Below are 19,556 nucleotides of genomic sequence, written 5' to 3'. Positions count from 1 at the left end.
CTATGTCCCTTTATAGGTCACTAATCTCCAGGTATAAGTCGGTGATCTGCAGAGTCCACAGGAAGTGGGAAGTGACCAGATTCCATTTTGGGTGTGTATATAGAGGCTAATGTTGGATGTGAGGTGCACACCAAACTGTTAACCCATATATGAGTTGAGTGCCAGGCAAGAGATTGGCAGGAGGGCACTGTCCTTGGAAAGGCCTGGCCACAGTATGTCCCTGGAGATCTACTGGAAGGCTTGGTACAAGGGGGCTGTATGATTCAGAAGAGTCTCCGTAGGAGGAAGGGGAGGTGGTGCAGAAGCTGCTGTCCATGGTGCCACTCAGGAACTCTCGCCCGACTTTGCAGAAGTACCAGGACTAGAGGTATCAGTAGCCCAACAAGCTGGGGCCTACTGATTCTGAGGGAAGGTGGCTGGGATGAACTTGGCATGGGTTAGGGACTGAAGCAACAAAAACATGCACATGGGGAAGTGAGTACTGGGAGGCCATAGAGTACTTGCTTTCTTCTTTTTAAAACTGTGAAATACACATGACATAAAATTTACCATTTTAACCATTTTCAAGTATACAATTCTCTGGCATTTAGTCTGTTCTTACTCACACAGTTATCATCACTGTCTGGTTCTAGGACTTGTTCACCACCCCAGATGTAAACACCATACCCATTAAGCGATCTGTCCCCATTTTCCCTTCCTCCTCATCTGCTCTCCGTCTTGTCCCTAAGGACTGTGCATGGATTTTATGTCAGGCAGATCTGGGTTCACCCTGGCTCTGCTACTTACTAAGAGTACCTTGGCTCAACTAACTTCGCTTCTCTCAGCCGGTTTTCCGCATTTTTAGAGCGGGCATAAAAATGCTTAACCCTCAGGACTTGTGAGAATCGATTGTATATTAAATGTTCGGCTGAATAACCCAATTTATTCTTGAGTAGACATTGCAATAAATGGTAGTTACTGTTGGCTTTGTGAAAACAGTTAGCAGTGGGGTTCCTTTAAGTTGTATACTTCTGTAACAACTGCTTAGTCACCAGACATTCAGGTAACATAGTTTAATCATCCATCCTGATAGGTGCTGAAATAGAGAAAGAGAGCGGCTAGTGGAAGAGGGGAGAGATAACTATGTACTTATGGGCTGATTTTATGTTATAAGCCTTAAAGTGCTATTAGAATTTAGAGGAGACAAGTCATTAGTGGTGGCCAGATGCTTACTAAATACTTGAATCAGTGAATGAGTCGGTGAACCTTTGGAACAGTCAAATAAATAGTAGGCCTGTGGAAAAAGTAGAACTTTCAGATGGCCCATCCAAAACTTTTGGGAAAAATAAATGTCCTCCCATCAAGTAAGTTTATTTATTTATTTATTTTTAAAAGATTTTATTTATCTAGTTGACAGGGAAAGAGCACAAGCAGGTGGGAGGAGCAGGCAGAAGAAGATGGAAAAGTGGGCTCCCTGCTGGTCTCTCTATCGAATAAATAAATCTTAAAAAAAAAAAAATTGAGGTGCTTTGACCAAGTCAAGCCAGTAAATAATGGAGATTTAACTCCATTTGGTTTTTGTTTTTTGTACAAAAGATGCTGGTAAGGAAGGATGGCTCCACAGGGATTACTTCTGGGAACACAGACTACAACACCAAACAATAGGCCCTTACGTTATCTGGGTGAATCTCTTTTTTTTACCACTTGTAATTGGTGATATCATAATTAGGCCTGCATATTACTTGTGAACACTGCCATACAATGCGCTTCATTTAGCTGGGCTTATGGAGATTAGATCATGCACAGGAAACTGGCTCCTCGGTTATCAGGCTCCACAGAAGAGCTGGGAGGCTTAAGGAGTATGAGAAATTAGCATTGATTTAAAGAGACAGGGTTCCCTGGAAAAGCACAGAGAGTTTTCCAGCTTGTACCTCCATGACCTTTAGTATTCCGTAAGCAGCTTTGATAAAAAAAAAATAAACGGCATTGATTTCTACTTCAATTAAGCACAATTTAATTAATAACTAAAATCTGATAGTGTAGACACAGATAATGATGATGAAAGGAGAAAGGTGAGGAACTGACAGTGATTAATTCTTGTTTTAAAAGATTTTATTTTTATTTATGTATTTTAGGGAGGGGCAGAGAGAGAGAGAGATCACAAACAGGGGAAGTGGTGGCAGAGGGAGAAGCAGGCTTCCCGCTGAGCAAGGAGCCTGATGTGGAACTGGGTCCCAGGATTCTGGGATCATGACCCGAGCCCAAGGCAGATGCTTAATTGACTGAGCCACCCAGGCATCCCAATCTTAGCCCTATTTTAAAGGATGAGGAAAGGGAAACTTAAAGAAGCCCTTATTTACAGAAAGAATATTGAAAAAATAGCATTTTGCTCTTCTTAACTCTTTAACTTGCCTGCTTTCAAGCATTATTATTATAATTGGTTTACTCGTTTTATTCTTCTTGGTAGATCACAAGCAATTTAGAGAGAACAACTCTTAAAACTCATTTTTCTATTCACTACAGTGCATAGGACAATGCTTGGATTCCAGTGGGCAGTCACATAAATGTCGTTGAAGGCATTTGTGCTGTCCTTTTTGAAAGGACAATTACCGTTAACAAAAATTAGCGTCCTTATGCGCTTAACCCTATAAAGTCAGTGCAGAGCTAGGTGCACATTGTAATTTCTTTAACATTTATAGGACATGCCCATCTGGCAGTTAGATCTGAAGAGTGACAAACCTAGAGGAAGCTTTGTTTTTATTTTTCAAATCTAGTTTTAAGTTTTTCTATTTGGCATTATTTGCTTGTTAATTCCTAAGAGCAGGGCCTTCAGTAATTAGAGAATTAGTGTATTGATGAGTAATAGGCAGATTAGTAAGAGATAAAAAGGTAGTCAAAAGCAGGAAAGGAAGGGGTCAGAAGATGGGTTAATTTATGCATTTTCCCCTGTAGTTCTTCAGGCTGCACACACGGAAGGGCGCTGCTCCAGCTCAGGCTCCCTGTGTCTCAGCCTGTCTGCCAATCTCAAATGGTTTTCTTAGCCTCAGAGCTAAAATTGTTCGATTTAGGGCTAAAGTGTTGCTTAAGATAAGACTCTCCTCGTTGCTAGGATGTGTACGGTATTTGATTCCCATTCCTCTGGCCTTGCACTCATGGTACCCCTCACCATTTTCTCTTCCCTAGGTATATGTGGTCGGGAATGAACCTGTGACGGTTTTAATGGAGTCCCTATTTCCCGTCCTGGGAGTGCTCTTTTCTCTCTACTGTTTTACCAAACAAAGTGTGTCTCACATAAGGTAAAAAAAAAAACAAAACAAAACAAAACAAAAAAAACCCCAGAGAACCTTATAGTGAAATCTTTATTGTATATTGTTCTTATTCTTATTTTGAATATAAAACTTAATGCCGCTTTGTAATTTTGTTTCTTCCAAAATCAATAAAACGTTTAGGGATCCTCTTATTCGGTTCATCTGCAAAAGAAGGAGAGCTTTTCAGATTTCAAAGGATTGGAAGTAATTTTTAGAATGGCTTTCCTCAGCCTCTGTCCTAGACTTCAGAGACAAAAATCCCTGTTTACATGTGTAAACATGTCCTTGTTTGATCTGTGAGAAATACTGGAATTACATGTGTAGGAAGGAGGAAATGGAGAATGGATCATAAGAACTTTGTGGGGAGTGAGAAATCAAGCTGGGGAAATCTGGATCTGAATGCGGCACTCTGTAATGTAGACTTGGATCTGGTGTGAATGCTGCTCAGTGTTGTTTGGAATGAAGGGATTTATTTCTTAATCCTCCAGAAAATAATCTTTTGTATTGGAATTTAAGTAGGCTTCATTTTGTGTCAGCCTCTGTTTTCACAGATATTTACGTTGTTTCTTCTTCCTTATAAAGGTTTATATCCTTTTTTAAGTCCTAGAGAATTCTGATTTTTAGTGTTTGGAAATCCCCCACATGTGACCAGATATACAATAATAGTACCTTCTTCATAGGGTTATTATGAAGACAGATGATAGAGTTCAGTTTAGCACTGTCCCTGGAAAATCGTAAACTCAGTAGACAGCTACCATCATTGGTGAAGGAAAGCTCCCATCTACCTTGGACTCTAACTTTTGGTCAGCACATCCTTGCAGCCCACAGCTTCAGGAGCAGTGACAAGAGAGAACACAGAAGAAGATAGAGACTAGAAATATGTGAATTTGGCTTCAAAGAACTGTCCATATAATAACTTACAGTTCCGAAACCCAAATCCTCACAGCACTTTCATGTCCTCCTTAGAGACTGAGAAGGAAGAAGCAAACCTTTATTCCATCCCGATCCTAGTCGACTGGCACAGATAAAAGGGGGTGAGGAATCAGCCAGAATTTGTTGGTGTGGTGTTTCTTGGTCACCAGCTCCTGGTCCCATTGGTAGATGGTTTTATCAGTGTAAACTTTCTTTCACAGTGCCTGATCCAAGGCAATGGTACACTTGAAATTATTATTTTTTAAAACCGTGTGGGGCTTCTGTGTCTTATCAGGGTTACTTCTAGAGCCAAAGATTAGCCAGTCACTCACTGAACTTCAGGATATTAGATATGTTCTGAAATTCACAGGAAGCATAGTTTCCAGTCCTACACTTCAGTAGTACTAGGTGGTTGTGCCAGCACTTAGAATGCCGTGGAACCTGACAGTCTTCCTTTCTTTTTTTATGTTAGCTTGTTAGATGTGTAGAGTAAGATGACAAGCTCATTTATAACTGCTTTTTCTGCCAGGTCACTTTGCCAAGAGATCTTATTATGGATTCTGGGGAAGCTAGAGAGGAAGAAGGCAATTGCCAGCCTGAAAGGATTTGCAGGATTGGACAAAACTGCATCCTCTCTTCATTCTCTGTGTCAGTTTAGAGCCGCCACTCAAGGCGGCATCATGGTTACCATCAAAGAGGCCAATTGGTGAGTCCACACAGCCTTCGTCCTCTGTCTTCTGACACAATTGCACCCCAGAGGCCCTTCCCGGACTTGTCCGCTAAGGGGCGCTGGTAGAACGGGACCTAGAACTTTAAACCGCTGAGGTGCTGCTATTTATAATCTCTAGATGAAATGTGGGCACCTTAAATAATCCTGCAGTTTTTCCCCAGATGCCAGCTAATAGTAGGTGCAATTTGCTGGAGCCTCACAGCTCTGCATCACAAGCCCACTTCTCAAAGTCTTTGCCAGAGAATCACAGTAAAGGGCAGTCACATGTTTACCCTTAGCACCATAACGATCTGTTTCTCTTTCTGACTCTCTAAATGCTACGAGTGTGTTCACAGTCAGACTTATTCCTTAGGGAAATTGTCTGATAGCTATCTTTTATGTTAATTTTATGGTGGGGGTTTCTTTCTCCCGGAGAGCAATTAGAAGGTGCTTAATAAATGTTAGTGGAATGGATCATTTATTTCTCTAGCACCTCACAAATATATTTTAAATTATTTTCTTTTTTGGGTGATACGTGTAGATATTATTGCCTCAGAGTGTAAGTTCCTGTTGACCAGAGTCCCATAGAGTTCTTAGCTGATGGCTCAGATTTTTACGTCACATTCAAAGGGTGGCTCTTTGTTAAGGTGTAAATACTTTTTCTTATTCATAGTTAACTTAGTAAAGTTATAAGACACCCTTTCAATATGCTGGAAAACACACATTGACTGCAAGCAGAATTATCAGTTCAAACGCAGGCTACCAATTTCTTACCAACTCTTCAGTTGTTGAGCACTAGTGGGCTTTGTGATCATAACTATGCCCCTGTACTGAAAGAGTTTAAAATGTCTTCACATGTTTATTTTTAAAACACTTTGGAACAGTTTAATCTGGGACCACTTCAGTGACTACATAGAAAATTTGTAGTATTTAACTTATCAGTAGTTAAAACTAATTGCTATTGTGACACGCCTCTAGTGTACATCTAAAGTGCACATATGCTAGAATCGACAGTTTTTTTTTTTTTTTTAAGATTTTTTTACTTATTTGAAGAGAGAGACACGACGAGAGAGGGAACACAAGCAGGGGTAGCGGCAGAGGAAGAAACGAACTTCCTGCTGAGCAGGGAGCCTGATGTGGGTCTTGATCCCAGGACCCCAGGATCATGACCAGAGCCAAAGGCAGACTTAACGACTGAGCCACCCCAGGCGCCCCCAGAATTGACGGTTCTTGCTGAAACTATAGTTTATCTTCATGGAGGAGAAAACTGAATAGAGGGTTATTGACTGAATCTCCATCTACTGCCAGAAGCAATGGACCCTTAACTCAGGGTTTCTACATGGACTTCTACATGTCCACAGTCCCTTTGAAATTATATACAAGAAATGTTTTGTGTGCAAACCTGAATATTTTTTCCCCTGAAAATAGGGTCCATAGTTTTCATTTGATACTTTCATTTGACACTCCATATCTCCAGAAAGTTGACTTTCACTATATTAAAGAAGTGTGTGTATGTTTGTGTGTCTGTGTGTCTGTGTGTGTGTGTGTATGTGTGTCTGTGTGTGATTTATCTTTTGTTCTAAAGATCTTGCTCCTGGTGGCAGTCCCCTAATAGCAGGTCAGTCTCACCACTTACCTTTTGTACCCTATTATTCTGCCCAGGAGTCCCAGTTATCAATACAAAGTTTGTTTAACTTTAAACACTAAAAAGTAGCTTAGCTTTCATGATCTTTGGATCTAGAATTTTAATTTTTCTGGAACTAAGTATAACTACAGTATTTGGAACTGACTCTTTTTCATTGAAATTTTAAGAATGAATGAAATACAACTGCATAAGGTAATTATTTTCATGTCTTTTTAAAAAAGTATTTAAATATAGTACTTAATTTTGACAGGGTGGTTACAGAGGCTTAGATGTGACTCTTAGCCATTTCAGTTTTTTTTCCTGATGTAAAATGTGGTGTAGATACATGGCTGATGTGAAGGATGCTGGGAGATTCTGGGATAATATAAGAAAGGACCTTAAGCTTAGTTCATAGGTTATTTTTTTCTACTAGAGGAGTATAAAGGCCATGTTATTAGTGAACTGGCAAATTGGGACTTACTTCCCAATGGGATGGTCAAAGCAACGTTATTTCATAATTATATTTTTCAATGATATGAAGCAATGTCTGCCATTTTTTTCTCAGTTTAGTTTGAAAATATTTTATTCCTTCTTTAATCACAAGAGTACATTCCTTCTTTGTATAGCACAAAAAAGCATAAAGAGGAAAACAAAAAGCAGCTACAATCCTAGTTACTATTTGTGTTTTTTTAGTGTTTGTCTTCTAGTACATCTTTGTGCCACTGTGTTTGTTTATATGATATAGAATAATAATATTGTATCTTTGCTTTTTCACTTAATCTGCAATAAAACTAAGACTCTTAGTACCTCATGAGAAGTTTCTTAAAACTTTTTGCAGAAATAGTAGCATTGCTTTTACTTGGAAATTTGCCTGAGTCTTTATGCATTTTCATATTTCACCTAGTTAGTTATTAGTTGAGGTGGACTGCATGTTCTCCTGTAAGGATAGTGTCTTTTCCTACTGCCCATAACTCTTCAGTGACTCATTGAAAAAAAGTCCATCTTTCTTTGAATGGGCATTATGGCCCTCTATTATCTGACCTTCCTTTGCAGACTTCTTTTTCTCTCTTCTTCCTTGGGAACCAGAATATCTCCCTACAACCTGTACTTTAATTTCTCCTTGCTTTTTCAGTTTATTGAAATAATAGTCATTCTTCAACATCCATCTGAAAAGCCACTTCCTTCGTGAGTCTTTTCCCCACTGAGCCAATGAGTACACAGGCCATGGTACCCTGCCTTCTGAGAATAAACACTTTTCCAGCATGGAGGGACAGGAGAGTAATTTAAACACATTTTTGAGATCTTTCTAATGATTTACTGTGTGAAAGTACCATGTTACTTTAGGAGATTATTTTGGTGTTTCAAGAAAAAAATCTCTGAGCGACACTGCCAAGATAAATCTTACCCCGTGTTGCAGTGATGAAGATGAGGATGAAGCCCTGTACCAGAAGGTGTCCTCAGAGCAGTGCCGGGTAGAGCATCTCGGGGACTTGTTATCCCACTGCCAAGAGTGCGGTTTGGCAGGTGACTTCTTCATCTTCTGCTTGAAGGTAAGAACTACATGTAGTAAGGACATGGTCAGCTTTATTCTGGGGTAGTACAGGGATCCCCTTTGATTTTTCAGGGCAGTCATAAATTTAGCTCCTAAAATTAAGGTCTTAATCTAAGAGAGAAATAATCAGAAGATACAAGAGTAACTTCTATTTTAGAAGCCTTTGGGTTGGTAAAAAGAAAAAAAAACTTACCTTTAGCAGTACACATGTGATCGAACTATTTCCTGAGGTGATCTGCCCTGAACTTTAAGAGATGACCAACACAGAACTATTGATCTATGAAAGGGTTAATCTTTGCTCTGTGTTGACAGCAAGTACTCTTTTGAAGTTAATAGCAGGTTTTGCAGTTATGGAGTAATCCTTTATCCTTTCTGGCTGTTGTTTTGTCAGGTATTTGGAAAGGAGATTTAGCAGTTCTGCCTTTCTCATTTCATTTTGTAACCACCTGAAACCTTTTCCGGGTCTGTTTCTTAGTGCTGGTGATTGTGTTTCCTCTTGCTCTAATCTCTGACAGCAACTTCTGCCCCATACTGTACTCCTTATTTGCACCATTTGAGAATGGTAAACAGGGGGCATCTCTGGTTTCTGTCTTCCAGCTCTGCCTTCTCCATCATTTTCCCTAAATTAAGTGTCTGTGGAGTGTAAGGTTGGTGTGGTTAGGAGGAAATGCAAGGAGGGAATCAGGGCTAACGCTTCTAGAACTTGAAGTCAGGGCCACTTTTTTGATGCTTTTCTCACCTCTTGTGTTCATCTTTTTTTAAAAAGATTTATTTATTTTAGAGAGAGAGAAAGGGAGAAAGAGAGCACAAGTGGGAGGGGCAAAGGGAGAGAAAATCTCAAGTGACTCTGCATTGAGCACAGAGCCTGATGTGTGGCTCGATCTAACAACCCTGAGATCATGACCCTGAGACCACGACCTGAGCTGAATCCAAGAGTCGGCCACTCAACTGACTGTGCCACCCGGGCATCCCTTCCTCTGTTCACGTTCTGTCCCCTTACGTAGTCACTCATTATAAATAATGTTCCTAGGAGGGTGCTCTTAATGTGAGAATTAAAAAAAAAAATTATTTAAAAAACAAAAAAAATCAGAGACTCCTGGATAATTTACTTGGTTAAGTGACTGACTCTTGATTTTGGCTCAGGTTGTGATTTCAGGGTCTTGGGATTGACTCCTGTGTGAAGCTCTATCCTGGGCATGCAGCCTGCTTGAAATTCTCTGTCTCCCTCTCCTTCTGTCCTCTCCATCCCATGCTCCTCCTCTGTCTAAGATAAATAATAAAACCCTTAAAAAAAAAACAAAAACAAAAACAAAAAAAATCAGAGGCCTTTACTCTAGATCAAGGTTTCTGCACCTTAGTACTATTGGCGTTTTGGACTGGGTAGTTTTTGGGGGGAGGCCTGGGGTTTCCTATGCTCCCTTGTAGGATGTTTAGTAGCATCTCTGACCTCTACCACTAGATGCCTATATCACTTCCCAGTTATGACAACCAAAAATGTCCTCAGACATTGCTAACTGTCCCTTGGGGAGCAGAAATTCCAAGGCACAGTTGGGAACCATTGCTCTAAACTGTAACTTACTTTGGTAAAGCATTAATTATTAAGGAACTTAAGGTTTTCCCTTCCCAAGGAAATTTACATTGTGAAGTATAGTGGAAAAGCCTACAAAACCCACAGTAATGAATTATCTATTAGTAGAGATTTAGTTTTAAATATCTTAGGGGAAAAGTTGCTGAAAGCATTTAATAGTCTCTGAAAAGGCTTTGGAAATGTTACATGGCCTGAGGTCTCAGTTCAGCAGGGCTAGTGGTAGACTAGATCCTGAAAAATACTGAGAAAGTAAGTAGTCTATCAAACTAGTTCTCTTTGTATATGTTGCTTTTTATTGTGAAGTTTTAAGCCTTCATATATGTGATATCATAATATACGTATCATTCTGCAATTTCCGTTTTTCACTCAACTCTGTTTTTGAGGTCTTTGTGTTGATGTCCATATCTAGTTTATTTATTTCAACCACTCAGATATAATAAATACAGTTTATTTATTTATTTATTTATTCATTCTCTTATTCTGGCTATTATAAATATTGCTGCAGTGAATGCTTTGACTAGTTCTTCCTGTATACGTTTCTTTTTTTTTTTTTTTTAAGATTTTTATTTATTTATTTGACAGAGATCACAAGTGGGCAGAGAGGCAGGCAGAGAGAGAGAGGAGGAGGAAGCAGGCTCCCTGCTGAGCAGAGAGCCCTGATGTGGGGCTCCATCCCAGGACCCTGGGATCATGACCAGAGCTGAAGGCAGAGGCTTAACCCACTGAGCCACCCAGGCGCCCTCTGTATGCATTTCAAACAGAGTTTTCTCACTGTTGTTGAAGCCCTTAGTTCTACAGTCTTTTTTTTCACTTTTTCTTTCCTTCATGCTAATAGGAGTTGACTCATTTGGCTGTGGAAGATGAAGCAGAGTTAAAAACAAAGCCCTTCTCCAGCAAAAGCCTCTTGGAATCAGAGGAGCACCAAGCTCTTGTGGAAGGCCAGCAGCAGAAGCTGCTGGTCCTACAGCTGTTAGCTGTTCTGTGCGAGAGGATGTCCGAGCAGATATTCACAAACATCGCTCAGGTCAGTGGCTGCCATATTCTAGATCCCAGGCTGGTAGTATTTGTCTATTTTGGTTTCTTTATATGTTTTCCAAAAAAATGTTACTTAAAAAAAAAAAAAAGTTGTTCAGAGATTGGCTTGAGCCAACACCTACTGGGGCAAATAGAATTGTCTGAGCCTTTTTCAAAATATGGATGCTCGGCCCATGACTTACAGAGATTCTGATTCAGCGTGTCTCTATTAGCACCTGGGCATGTGTATTTTTTTATGCCGCATGGATGATTCTAATGTATATCAAAAGTTGAGCATGATTAGAATACTTAAATTTGAAAAAAAAATCACTAATGATAATACCACTTTGAATTTTATAGATCAACCTGACCGCCTGCCTCTATAGCAGTCTGTGAACTTTGTAGATGTTTTTTAAAATGTTTGCAGGCTAGTATAACCATGTGAACTCAGTGCCTGAATGTTGTTGGCTCAGACATTATATTTACCAGCTTTTTGAAAAATAGGAAATTAAAGAGGCGCCTGGCTGGCTCAGTCGGTAGAGCATGTGACTCTTGATCTCAGGGTTGTGAGTTTGGGCCCCCCATTGGGTGTATGGCCTACTTAAAAAGAAAAAAAAAATAAAAATAAAAAACCCCAGGAAATAAAAGTAATAAAATGTAGGCAATGTAGTCATCATATTTTTACCGTTATTACTGGAATTAGTTGTTGTTTGGCTGGTAAAGAGTCAGTTGTACGATGGTATGATTGTCACGCTTAAATCTGATCCTTCCGCTCTTTGTATCGCCCTCATTGTCATCTGCCTTTGGGTGTTGCTAAGCAGCATTTCACTATAGCTCCTGCTGAGAAAATTTGCAGCTGTCTGTCAGCTCCAACTTACCGTGCCTGTTTAATGAGAATTATGTTCATGATTTCTTTCCTGGCTTCTTATTCCTTCAGTTCACTGACCCTGTGTTACCCAGTAGGCTGTTGTTTCTCCTGTGTTTATATCCATTCCCTAAAGACTTTTTCATCCAGACCTTACGGTTTTGTCTCAACATGCTAGTTGAAGGGAAAAGGGCCTAGAAACTATATGACTTGAGCTTTTACACTTAGCTCCCTTTGCTCCTAATTAAAGAATAATGGTTTTAGGCTGATATAAAAGTGACTTGTCCCTTTAAATCATCCTCCAGCTAAGGTTAAGATCTATCAAAATGAAAAGAACCACAAAAAAATATTAAATTGCATTTAGGAGTTTCACTGCTAGTGATAATTTTAGTATTTATTTTGAAATACACACACATATGGATAAGTTATAAATAATACATGTTATAAGTAATTTTGTTAATATTAGGAACCAAGATTTTCAGTATTAAAAAAAGTTATGAATATAAAATCAAAGAACTTGACTAAAATTCCTATAATATTGAATTTCAATTAGAAGTATTCATACGAACTCATAATTTTTTCTTTTTAAAAAAATAGATATTCCCTTGCTCCTTCCACTGTCCATGCCAGGCAGCAGTGACAGTCCAGCTGCCCTGAGCATCCTTCATGCTGGACAGTAGTTTCTAAATATCATGTCCTGCTGGAAGAACACAGAGCTCATTGGAGGAAAAGTTCATTCAAGGTCTAGGGCAGGTATTATACACTGTAAGCCTCAGGACATCTTGTTATGCCTAAATAAAAGGAATATGTCCGGGACTAATGAAGTCATGTCAGTAGTACTCAGGAGCCAACTTGAAAGATCTCCTCTTGGCCACAGATAGGGCATTTTGTGCATTAAAAAGAATAATGCTGGGGCACCTGGGTGGCTCAGTGGGTTAAAGCCTCTGCCTTCGGCTCAGGTCATGATCCCAGGGTCCTGGGATCGAGGCCCACATCGGGCTCTCTGCTCCGCAGGGAGCCTGCTTCCTCCTCTCTCTGCCTCACCCTACTTGTGATCTCTGTCTGTCAAATAAATAAATAAAAATTAAAAAAAAAAGAATAATGCCTGTAATGGACTGAAACACATCCAAGTTATAAAAACCTAAGCCACGGTCCCCCTTCCCCTGCCAAAATCCCTTTTGGACATCACTGGAAGTTGCTAGGGCATCAACTCATTATTTTGTAAATTGATAAATGAAAGAGTAAAAACATCTATCTTACCTTTTCTGTCAGCACTGTATTTCAACGTAAACAAATAGCTGGTGGAAAAATTTTCTTCATATAAGAATCACGGCTAAAACATTAAAAAAGAGACCTACAAATTTATATTTTGCAATCCCCTAATGAAATAATGGATCTAGGTGACAATCAATGTTTGCTAAAACTGTTAGGGGTACTGGATAATGAATATAACTAGACCAAATACATCCAAATCAACTGATCCTCCCCCCCCCCCAGCATTTTATTATAAATTCTTGCAAATTTGAAAGAATTTTATAGTGAATACCTGTATACCTATAACCTAGATTCTATTGTTAGGCTTTTATTATCTTCGCTTCATTACTTATTTGTCTATGTTTCCATCTGTCTTTCCATATTTTCCCATCTGTCTATCCATTTAAATTTTGGTGGATTTCAGGGTCAGCGTAGATAACAGTGTATGTTCCCCTACATATTTTCAGCCTGGAATGATCGATCTCAACATCACCAGAGCTAGACAAGCAGACGTTATGTGTCTCCTAATGTAGTGTAGTAGGAGGTACATAGCACCACCAGGGAATGTTCCTTCACCCAAAAAACAAAGAAAACCCCACAAACAAGCAAATGAAAGACAAAAAAAAGTCCATAAAATGTGAATCTGAATCTCAAAAAGGAAGCTCAGGGTACAGCAATGTTATGCCACAAAGAAGCAAAATCAGCCAATTTCAGAATGTGAGACATTCTACAGTGCAAATGACCCAGTTTCTTCATCAAGTAAATGGCATGAAAAAGGGGCAGGGCTTCTGTAGCTTAAAAGAGACTTAAGAGACATATCAACCAAATGCAATGGTGAGAATTCTCAAACATATCAATTGTATGAGAGGACATTTTTGCAACAGTTATGGGCCAAGTATTAGAAGGTATAAGGAATTTTTACTGACTGTAATCATGGTATAGTAGTTATGTGGGGTTTTTTTTTTTTAAGATTTTTATTTTTAAGTAATCTCTGCACCCAGTTTTGGGCTCGAACTTAGAATCACAAGATCAAGAGTTGCATGCTCTAGTGACTGAGCCAGCCAGGTGCCCCTGGTATTCCAGTAGTTCTGTTAAAAAAAAAAAAAAAAAAAAAAAAAATCTCCTTGTTTGAGATGTATATTGAAGTATTTATGGATAAAAGATAAAAAATTCAATAAAATGTATTGGCAGATGACGTACAAGAAGATGTAGAGAGGAATGAGCCCCTCTGGTCTTGTATGGATACAGAACCCTGTACCAACAACCCAGTTCTGTCATTCCTTCTTTTTTTTTTTTTAAGAAATTTAATTTTGTTTAGTTTTTTTTTTTTTTTTTAAGATTTTATTTATTAGAGAGTGAGTGAGAGCACAAGCAACGGGGAGAAACAGAAGGAGAGGGAGAAGCAGACTCCCCACTGAGCAGGAAGTCTGATACAGGGCTTGATTCCGGGACTCCGGGATCATGACCTGAACAGGAGGCAAACACTTAACCAGCTGAGCCACCCAGGCATACCGCCCCCGCCAACCCGATTTCTTCATTCTACCAATACATAGTCAAGACCCACAGAGTGTGTACCACATACTCTTCTGGGTACCAGGGACACAGCAGTGAACAACACACATATCTATCCTCACAGGATTACATTCACACGGGAGAGAGAGACAGTAAACAAGTAAGCAGCAGCCCAGAGTGTGTTAGATGGTATTAAGTACCGGAGAGAAAAATCAAAGGGGATGTCAAGACAGTGTGGTTATGGAGAACCTCACTGAGAAAATGGCTTTTTTTTTTTTTAGAAGAGTGAGCCTGTGTGTGTGTCTGTGTGTGAGCAGGTGGGGTGGGATAGAGGCAGAGGGAGAGGAGGAGAGGGAATCTTAAGCAGGCTCCACACCCAGCGTGTAGCTCAACATGGGGCTTGCTCTCACATCCCTGAGACTGAACCTGAGCTGAGATCAAGAGTCAGAAGCTTAATCTACTGAGCCACCCAGGTGCCCCAACAGAATGGCTTATGAGCGAAGATCTGGAAGCAGGCAAGGAGGGAGCCATGGAGATACCTCAGAGAAGAGCATTCCAGCCAAGAGGGAGCATGTCTCAAGTGTGGAGGGCTCAGCCAGGAGGCCAGTGTAAATGGAGTGGAATGAGCAACATTTCCTTTTTTTGTCCTTTCAGAAAATTGCTACCCTTTGCACCTTTCGGTATTTGGATCTCTGTACTTGGCAGAGTAGAAGGGCTTTATGTGATTTTTTTTTTCTCATATATTAAAAGCACTTTTAACATAAGTAACGCATGCTTACTGTAGAAACATTGAACAACAAAGAGCATAATTTAAGAAGTACGGACTCCTGATTAAAGATAGTGTATTGAGTGGGGTTATGGACATTGGGGAGGGTGTGTGCTATGGTGAGTGCTGAGAAGTGTGTAAACCTGGCGATTCACAGACCTGTACCCCTGGGGATAAAAATATATGTTTATAAAAAATTAAAAAAAAAGATAGTGTATTGAACACATGTGTTTATTTGCTCCTTCTGGAAACCACAGGGGCCAACAGAGCAGGAGGGGACAGACAGCAGATAAAAGAGAATAACAACATTCGGAAACTGGAAAATAATAGCTGACCTAGCAACTCCGAAAATGGAGAGCTATGTGCCTGCATTGGGGAAAGTCAAGCAGCAGAGCACTATATATCAATGAAGCTGTTCACATTTTATTTTGAAAAGGAAAAAAACAACAACAACAAGCTACTTCTCATTGCAGAATACTGGAAGGACTGGATCAGCTAGATCAACTGAATTTAGAGCTTAAAACAGGTTGAAAGGCTCTGCAAGGTTCAGTAGACCCCTTGATTCCATCCTCAAGTTTGTACAAACACGTGCCCTTCCCAGCGAAAGCCTGGGGACCTGTTCTTGAGAGAGGTTGAACTTGGGTGGCAGCAGCAGGCTGAAGAGCTGGAGGGTTAGGTTGCTATCTACAGACTTGACAGTGAGGCCTCAGCCCGCTCCCACTCGACTGCCAGGATGTTGGCAGCACGGTTAAACATCCCCATAGGGAGAGGGTGATGATTTAGGGAGTTACTGTCTGCAACGTGTTCAGAATGGTAACTGGTAAATAGTAATGTCTAATATTATTCTTAAGCAACTAAACCATTGGAAGTGGTTGCCTCCGTAGAGCCACAAGTGGGATAGGGCACCGCTGGTTTTCATTATAAACTTTGAGGAATATGTTGCTTTTTAGACTATGTAACATTACAAAAATGGTTAAATAAAAAGTGAAAGTCCCGGGGCGCCTGGGTGGCTCAGTGGGTTAAGCTGCTGCCTTCGGCTCAGGTCATGATCTCAGGGTCCTGGGATCGAGTCCTGCATTGGGCTCTGCTCGGCAGGGAGCCTGCTTCCCTCTCTCTCTCTCTGCCTGCCTCGCTGCCTATTTGTGATCTCTGTCAAATAAATAAATAAAATGTTAAAAAAAAAAATGAAAGTCTCTCCCTCCTCTCTACAACGTATGTAAATTCTAGAACACCCTTCAGTAACATACCTATCCTTGTGGCTGGCAGCCCACAAGGAAACAGGAAATGAGTAGTAGCCAGGAGGAGCTGTTGTCCAGATGGGTATGGTGGTTTTGTTGTTACAAGAAAAAAGCTTGGAGTAACACTTTATGGATGACAATAACAGCTGGCTACCATACCACAGTTTACAGCTCCTTAGGTGTTTTGTTTTTATGTTTTTGGTTTTTTTAAAAATATACATAGATACATACAGTTTCTTTCTTTCTTTCTTTCTTTTTTTTTTAAAGATTTTATTTATTTATTTGACAGAGAGATCACAAGTAGGCAGAGAGGCGGGCAGAGAGAGAGGAAGGGAAGCAGGCTCCCCTTCGAGCAGAGAGCCCGATGCGGTACTCGGTCCCAGGATCCCGAGATCATGACCTGAGCCGAAGGCAGAGGCTTAACCCGCTGAGCCACCCATGTGCCCCAACACAGTTTCTTTCTTAACAAAAATAGGATCATACTGCTAATTTTGCAGCATCTTTTTATTTTTTTTTTTGAGGAAGGCCTTAGAAAAAGTGGAAAGGCTAGATAGTTCTTTTCTAGCAATTTAATAATACATTTGTGCTGAAGTAGAAGATTCCTGTAATCAAGGAGTGCTTTAGAAAACTCTTTGGAGGCAAAATAGGTGGCCCAAGATGATAAATGTAGCATTTTCTCTAGAAAGGCCAGTGTCCTTAACTTCAAATATCAGTGAAATCTTAGGCTTGAGAGGGTGGTGAAAATTGCCATAACCAGCATTGTTCATTTCAGTAAGTGGAACTTTTAATAACCTTTCTAGTTTCCTGCCTTGCTCCAAAGACAAGTGGTAACAAGCCATCCTCCTGACTTTAAGCTCGCAATAAAGACTCTAGCACAGCTTGTGATTTGCCCAGAGAATTAAACATGCAAGCTTGCATGGTATTTAGAGGCTTATTATGACCTTTCTCAGCTGTACCGCTTTCAAAATGATTTTTCCCTTTTGAGCCATTAATCCTGAATATGCGTGCGTGTGTGCATGCTTGCATGTGTGTGTGCGCGCATGCCCGGATGTGTGTGTGTTTGCTTTTATTCAGAGGTATTTCTACTTAAGGTGATTAACACAAGTGCAGTTAAAATGATGCTGACCAAATTAATTCCATTTAAAGCTTAGTTGTTAGCCAAATGCTGTATAAAATCTTAAATATTAATAATCTCAATCCTTTAAAAAATATCTGAAACTTCAAAAAAATGACTCTGGATCATTTGTTACAGATTGTTTGGGTACTCAGTTCTGGATAAAATTGAGTGCCTCTTCCCCCGTTCTTTGCTTAGTAGAATCAGACTGTCATAACCAGGTTGGGTCAGGCGGGTCCCTGAGAAGGAAGCGTCAGTATGAGAAGAAGATCTGTGGATCCTCTAAGATGGTCAGAAAGTATCAAGTCATTTTTCATTTTAATTTCCTGGAAAAATTCAATAAAAGTCAAGGATGTTGGATTAGTATATTAAAACATTTGGGAAAGTATCAGTGAGGTTTCTCCTTTACTGACTGCATGGCCTTAACGAGCTCACAGATTCTTCACCAAAAAATGAGGATGGGGATGCCTGGCTGGCGTAGTTGGTCGAGCATGCAACTCTTGATCATGGGGTCCTGAGTTTGAGCCCCACATTGGGAATAGAGTTTACTTAAAAAAAAAAAAAAGAGGGGGCACTTTTGTGGCTTAGTCTGTTCAGCATGTGCCTTCGTTAGGTCAGGATCCTAGGGTCCTGAGATCAAGCCGTGCGTCGGGCTCCCTGTCCAGTGGGGATTGTGCTTCTCTCTGCCCCTCTCCTTGCACCCGTTTCCCCATTTGTGCTCTCTCTCAAATAAATAAACTCTTAAAAAAAAAGTGAGGGGCGCCTGGGTGGCTCAGTGGGTTAAAGCCTCTGCTTTCAGCTCAGGTCATGATCTCAGGGTCCTGGGTTCAAGCCCCACGTTGGGCTCTCTGCTCAGCGGGGAGCCTGCTTCCCCCTCTCTCTCTGTCTGCCTCTCTGCCTACTTCTGATCTCTGTCTGTCAAATAAATAGATTAAATATTAAAAAAAAAAAGTAAGGACAGGAACATTGACCTCCTAGAGTTGACATGAGATGTAGGTGATATTGGGCACTTAGAACACTGAGCACAGGGGCGCCTGGGTGGCTCAGGGGGTTAGAGCCTCTGCCTTCGGCTCAGGTCATGATCTCAGGGTCCTGAGATCGAGCCCCACGTTGGGCTCTCTGCTCAGCAGGGAGCCTGCTTCCCCCCGTCTCTCTGCCTGGCTCTCTGCCTACTTGTGATCTCTGTCTCTCTGTCAAATAAATAAATAAAAAATATTAAAAAAAAAAAAAAAGAACACTGAGCACAGAACACTGAGCACCATGCCTGTTCTTGTAGGTTCTTGCCTTCATGTTGATGAGGAAGACGGTGAGGATGTAGATATGACATGTGAAGAGAATTTTGAGATTCTTTTTCTTAGTTCTCACCAATTCTAAATTCCGTTTCTGTCTCAGGTTGTGGACTTCGTAGCAGCCACGCTGCAGCGAGCATGTGCAAGCCTGGCCCACCAGACACAGAGCACCGTGGAGTCGCAGACACTGAGCATGTCCATGGGGCTGGTGGCCGTCATGCTGGGAGGAGCGGTTCAGGTGAGTGGCAGACATGAGCCAGAGTTGGATGGAGGGGGAAAAGAAGAGAGAAATGTGTTGCTTCCCTTCTCACCGCGTGAGAAATCAGAATGGACGTTGCGCTTAGGAGAACGGGGATAAACAAGTCAGGTTGTTAATGAGAATTCTCGCCAAAGTAGAGGACAAGAAAATTGCACCACTTCCACCTTATCACCTGCGTAGACTATCAGAAGGGCGGGAATCTCTGTGACCTGGCACAAGCCTGGTTTGAAAATATTCGGCACGGTGTTGTTCATCTCTGGAGAATACTAGCTTCTCTGTCCCTTAATAAAGGGGCTCTCCACAGCTCAGCCCCTCTCCCTCCTGCTGTACTTGGGGGAAAACTTGTTTAAACTGCTGATTGCTTAGGACTCTATATGCAGCATGTTAAAGCCTTGTGTCCAGTGCATCTATTTTTTTTTTTCTTTTTAAGATTTATTTATTTTAGAGAGAGTGAGAGAGAGACAGCACAAGTGAGAGGGCGGAGAGAGAGAGAGAGAGAGAGAATCTCAAGCAGACTCCACACTGAGCGCAGAACCTGACATAGGGCTCAATCCAAGGACCCTGAGACCATGA

At 40.7% G+C, this 19,556-nt stretch overlaps 1 protein-coding gene across 2 annotated transcripts in view; it reads left to right on the top strand.

Annotated features, from left to right (window-relative positions):
• TANGO6 (transport and golgi organization 6 homolog) overlaps nt 1–19,556 on the top strand; it is a 183,027-nt gene that overhangs the window by 46,360 nt on the left and 117,111 nt on the right. For both annotated transcript variants that reach the window (XM_032854085.1, XM_032854084.1), the window contains exons 8-12: nt 3,163–3,275; nt 4,729–4,905; nt 7,950–8,082; nt 10,508–10,696; nt 18,828–18,962. In XM_032854085.1, coding sequence (XP_032709976.1) covers nt 3,163–3,275; nt 4,729–4,905; nt 7,950–8,082; nt 10,508–10,696; nt 18,828–18,962 — 747 coding nt within the window. The remainder of the gene's footprint in view (nt 1–3,162; nt 3,276–4,728; nt 4,906–7,949; nt 8,083–10,507; nt 10,697–18,827; nt 18,963–19,556) is intronic.

The sequence above is a fragment of the Lontra canadensis genome, unplaced genomic scaffold, assembly GCF_010015895.1.
Source record: "Lontra canadensis isolate GAN:19392208 unplaced genomic scaffold, GSC_riverotter_1.0 scaffold8, whole genome shotgun sequence".
In the NCBI taxonomy this organism is placed as follows: domain Eukaryota; kingdom Metazoa; phylum Chordata; class Mammalia; order Carnivora; family Mustelidae; genus Lontra; species Lontra canadensis.
Note: the sequence above shows the minus strand (reverse complement) of the source record. Positions and strands in the feature narration are given on the sequence as shown.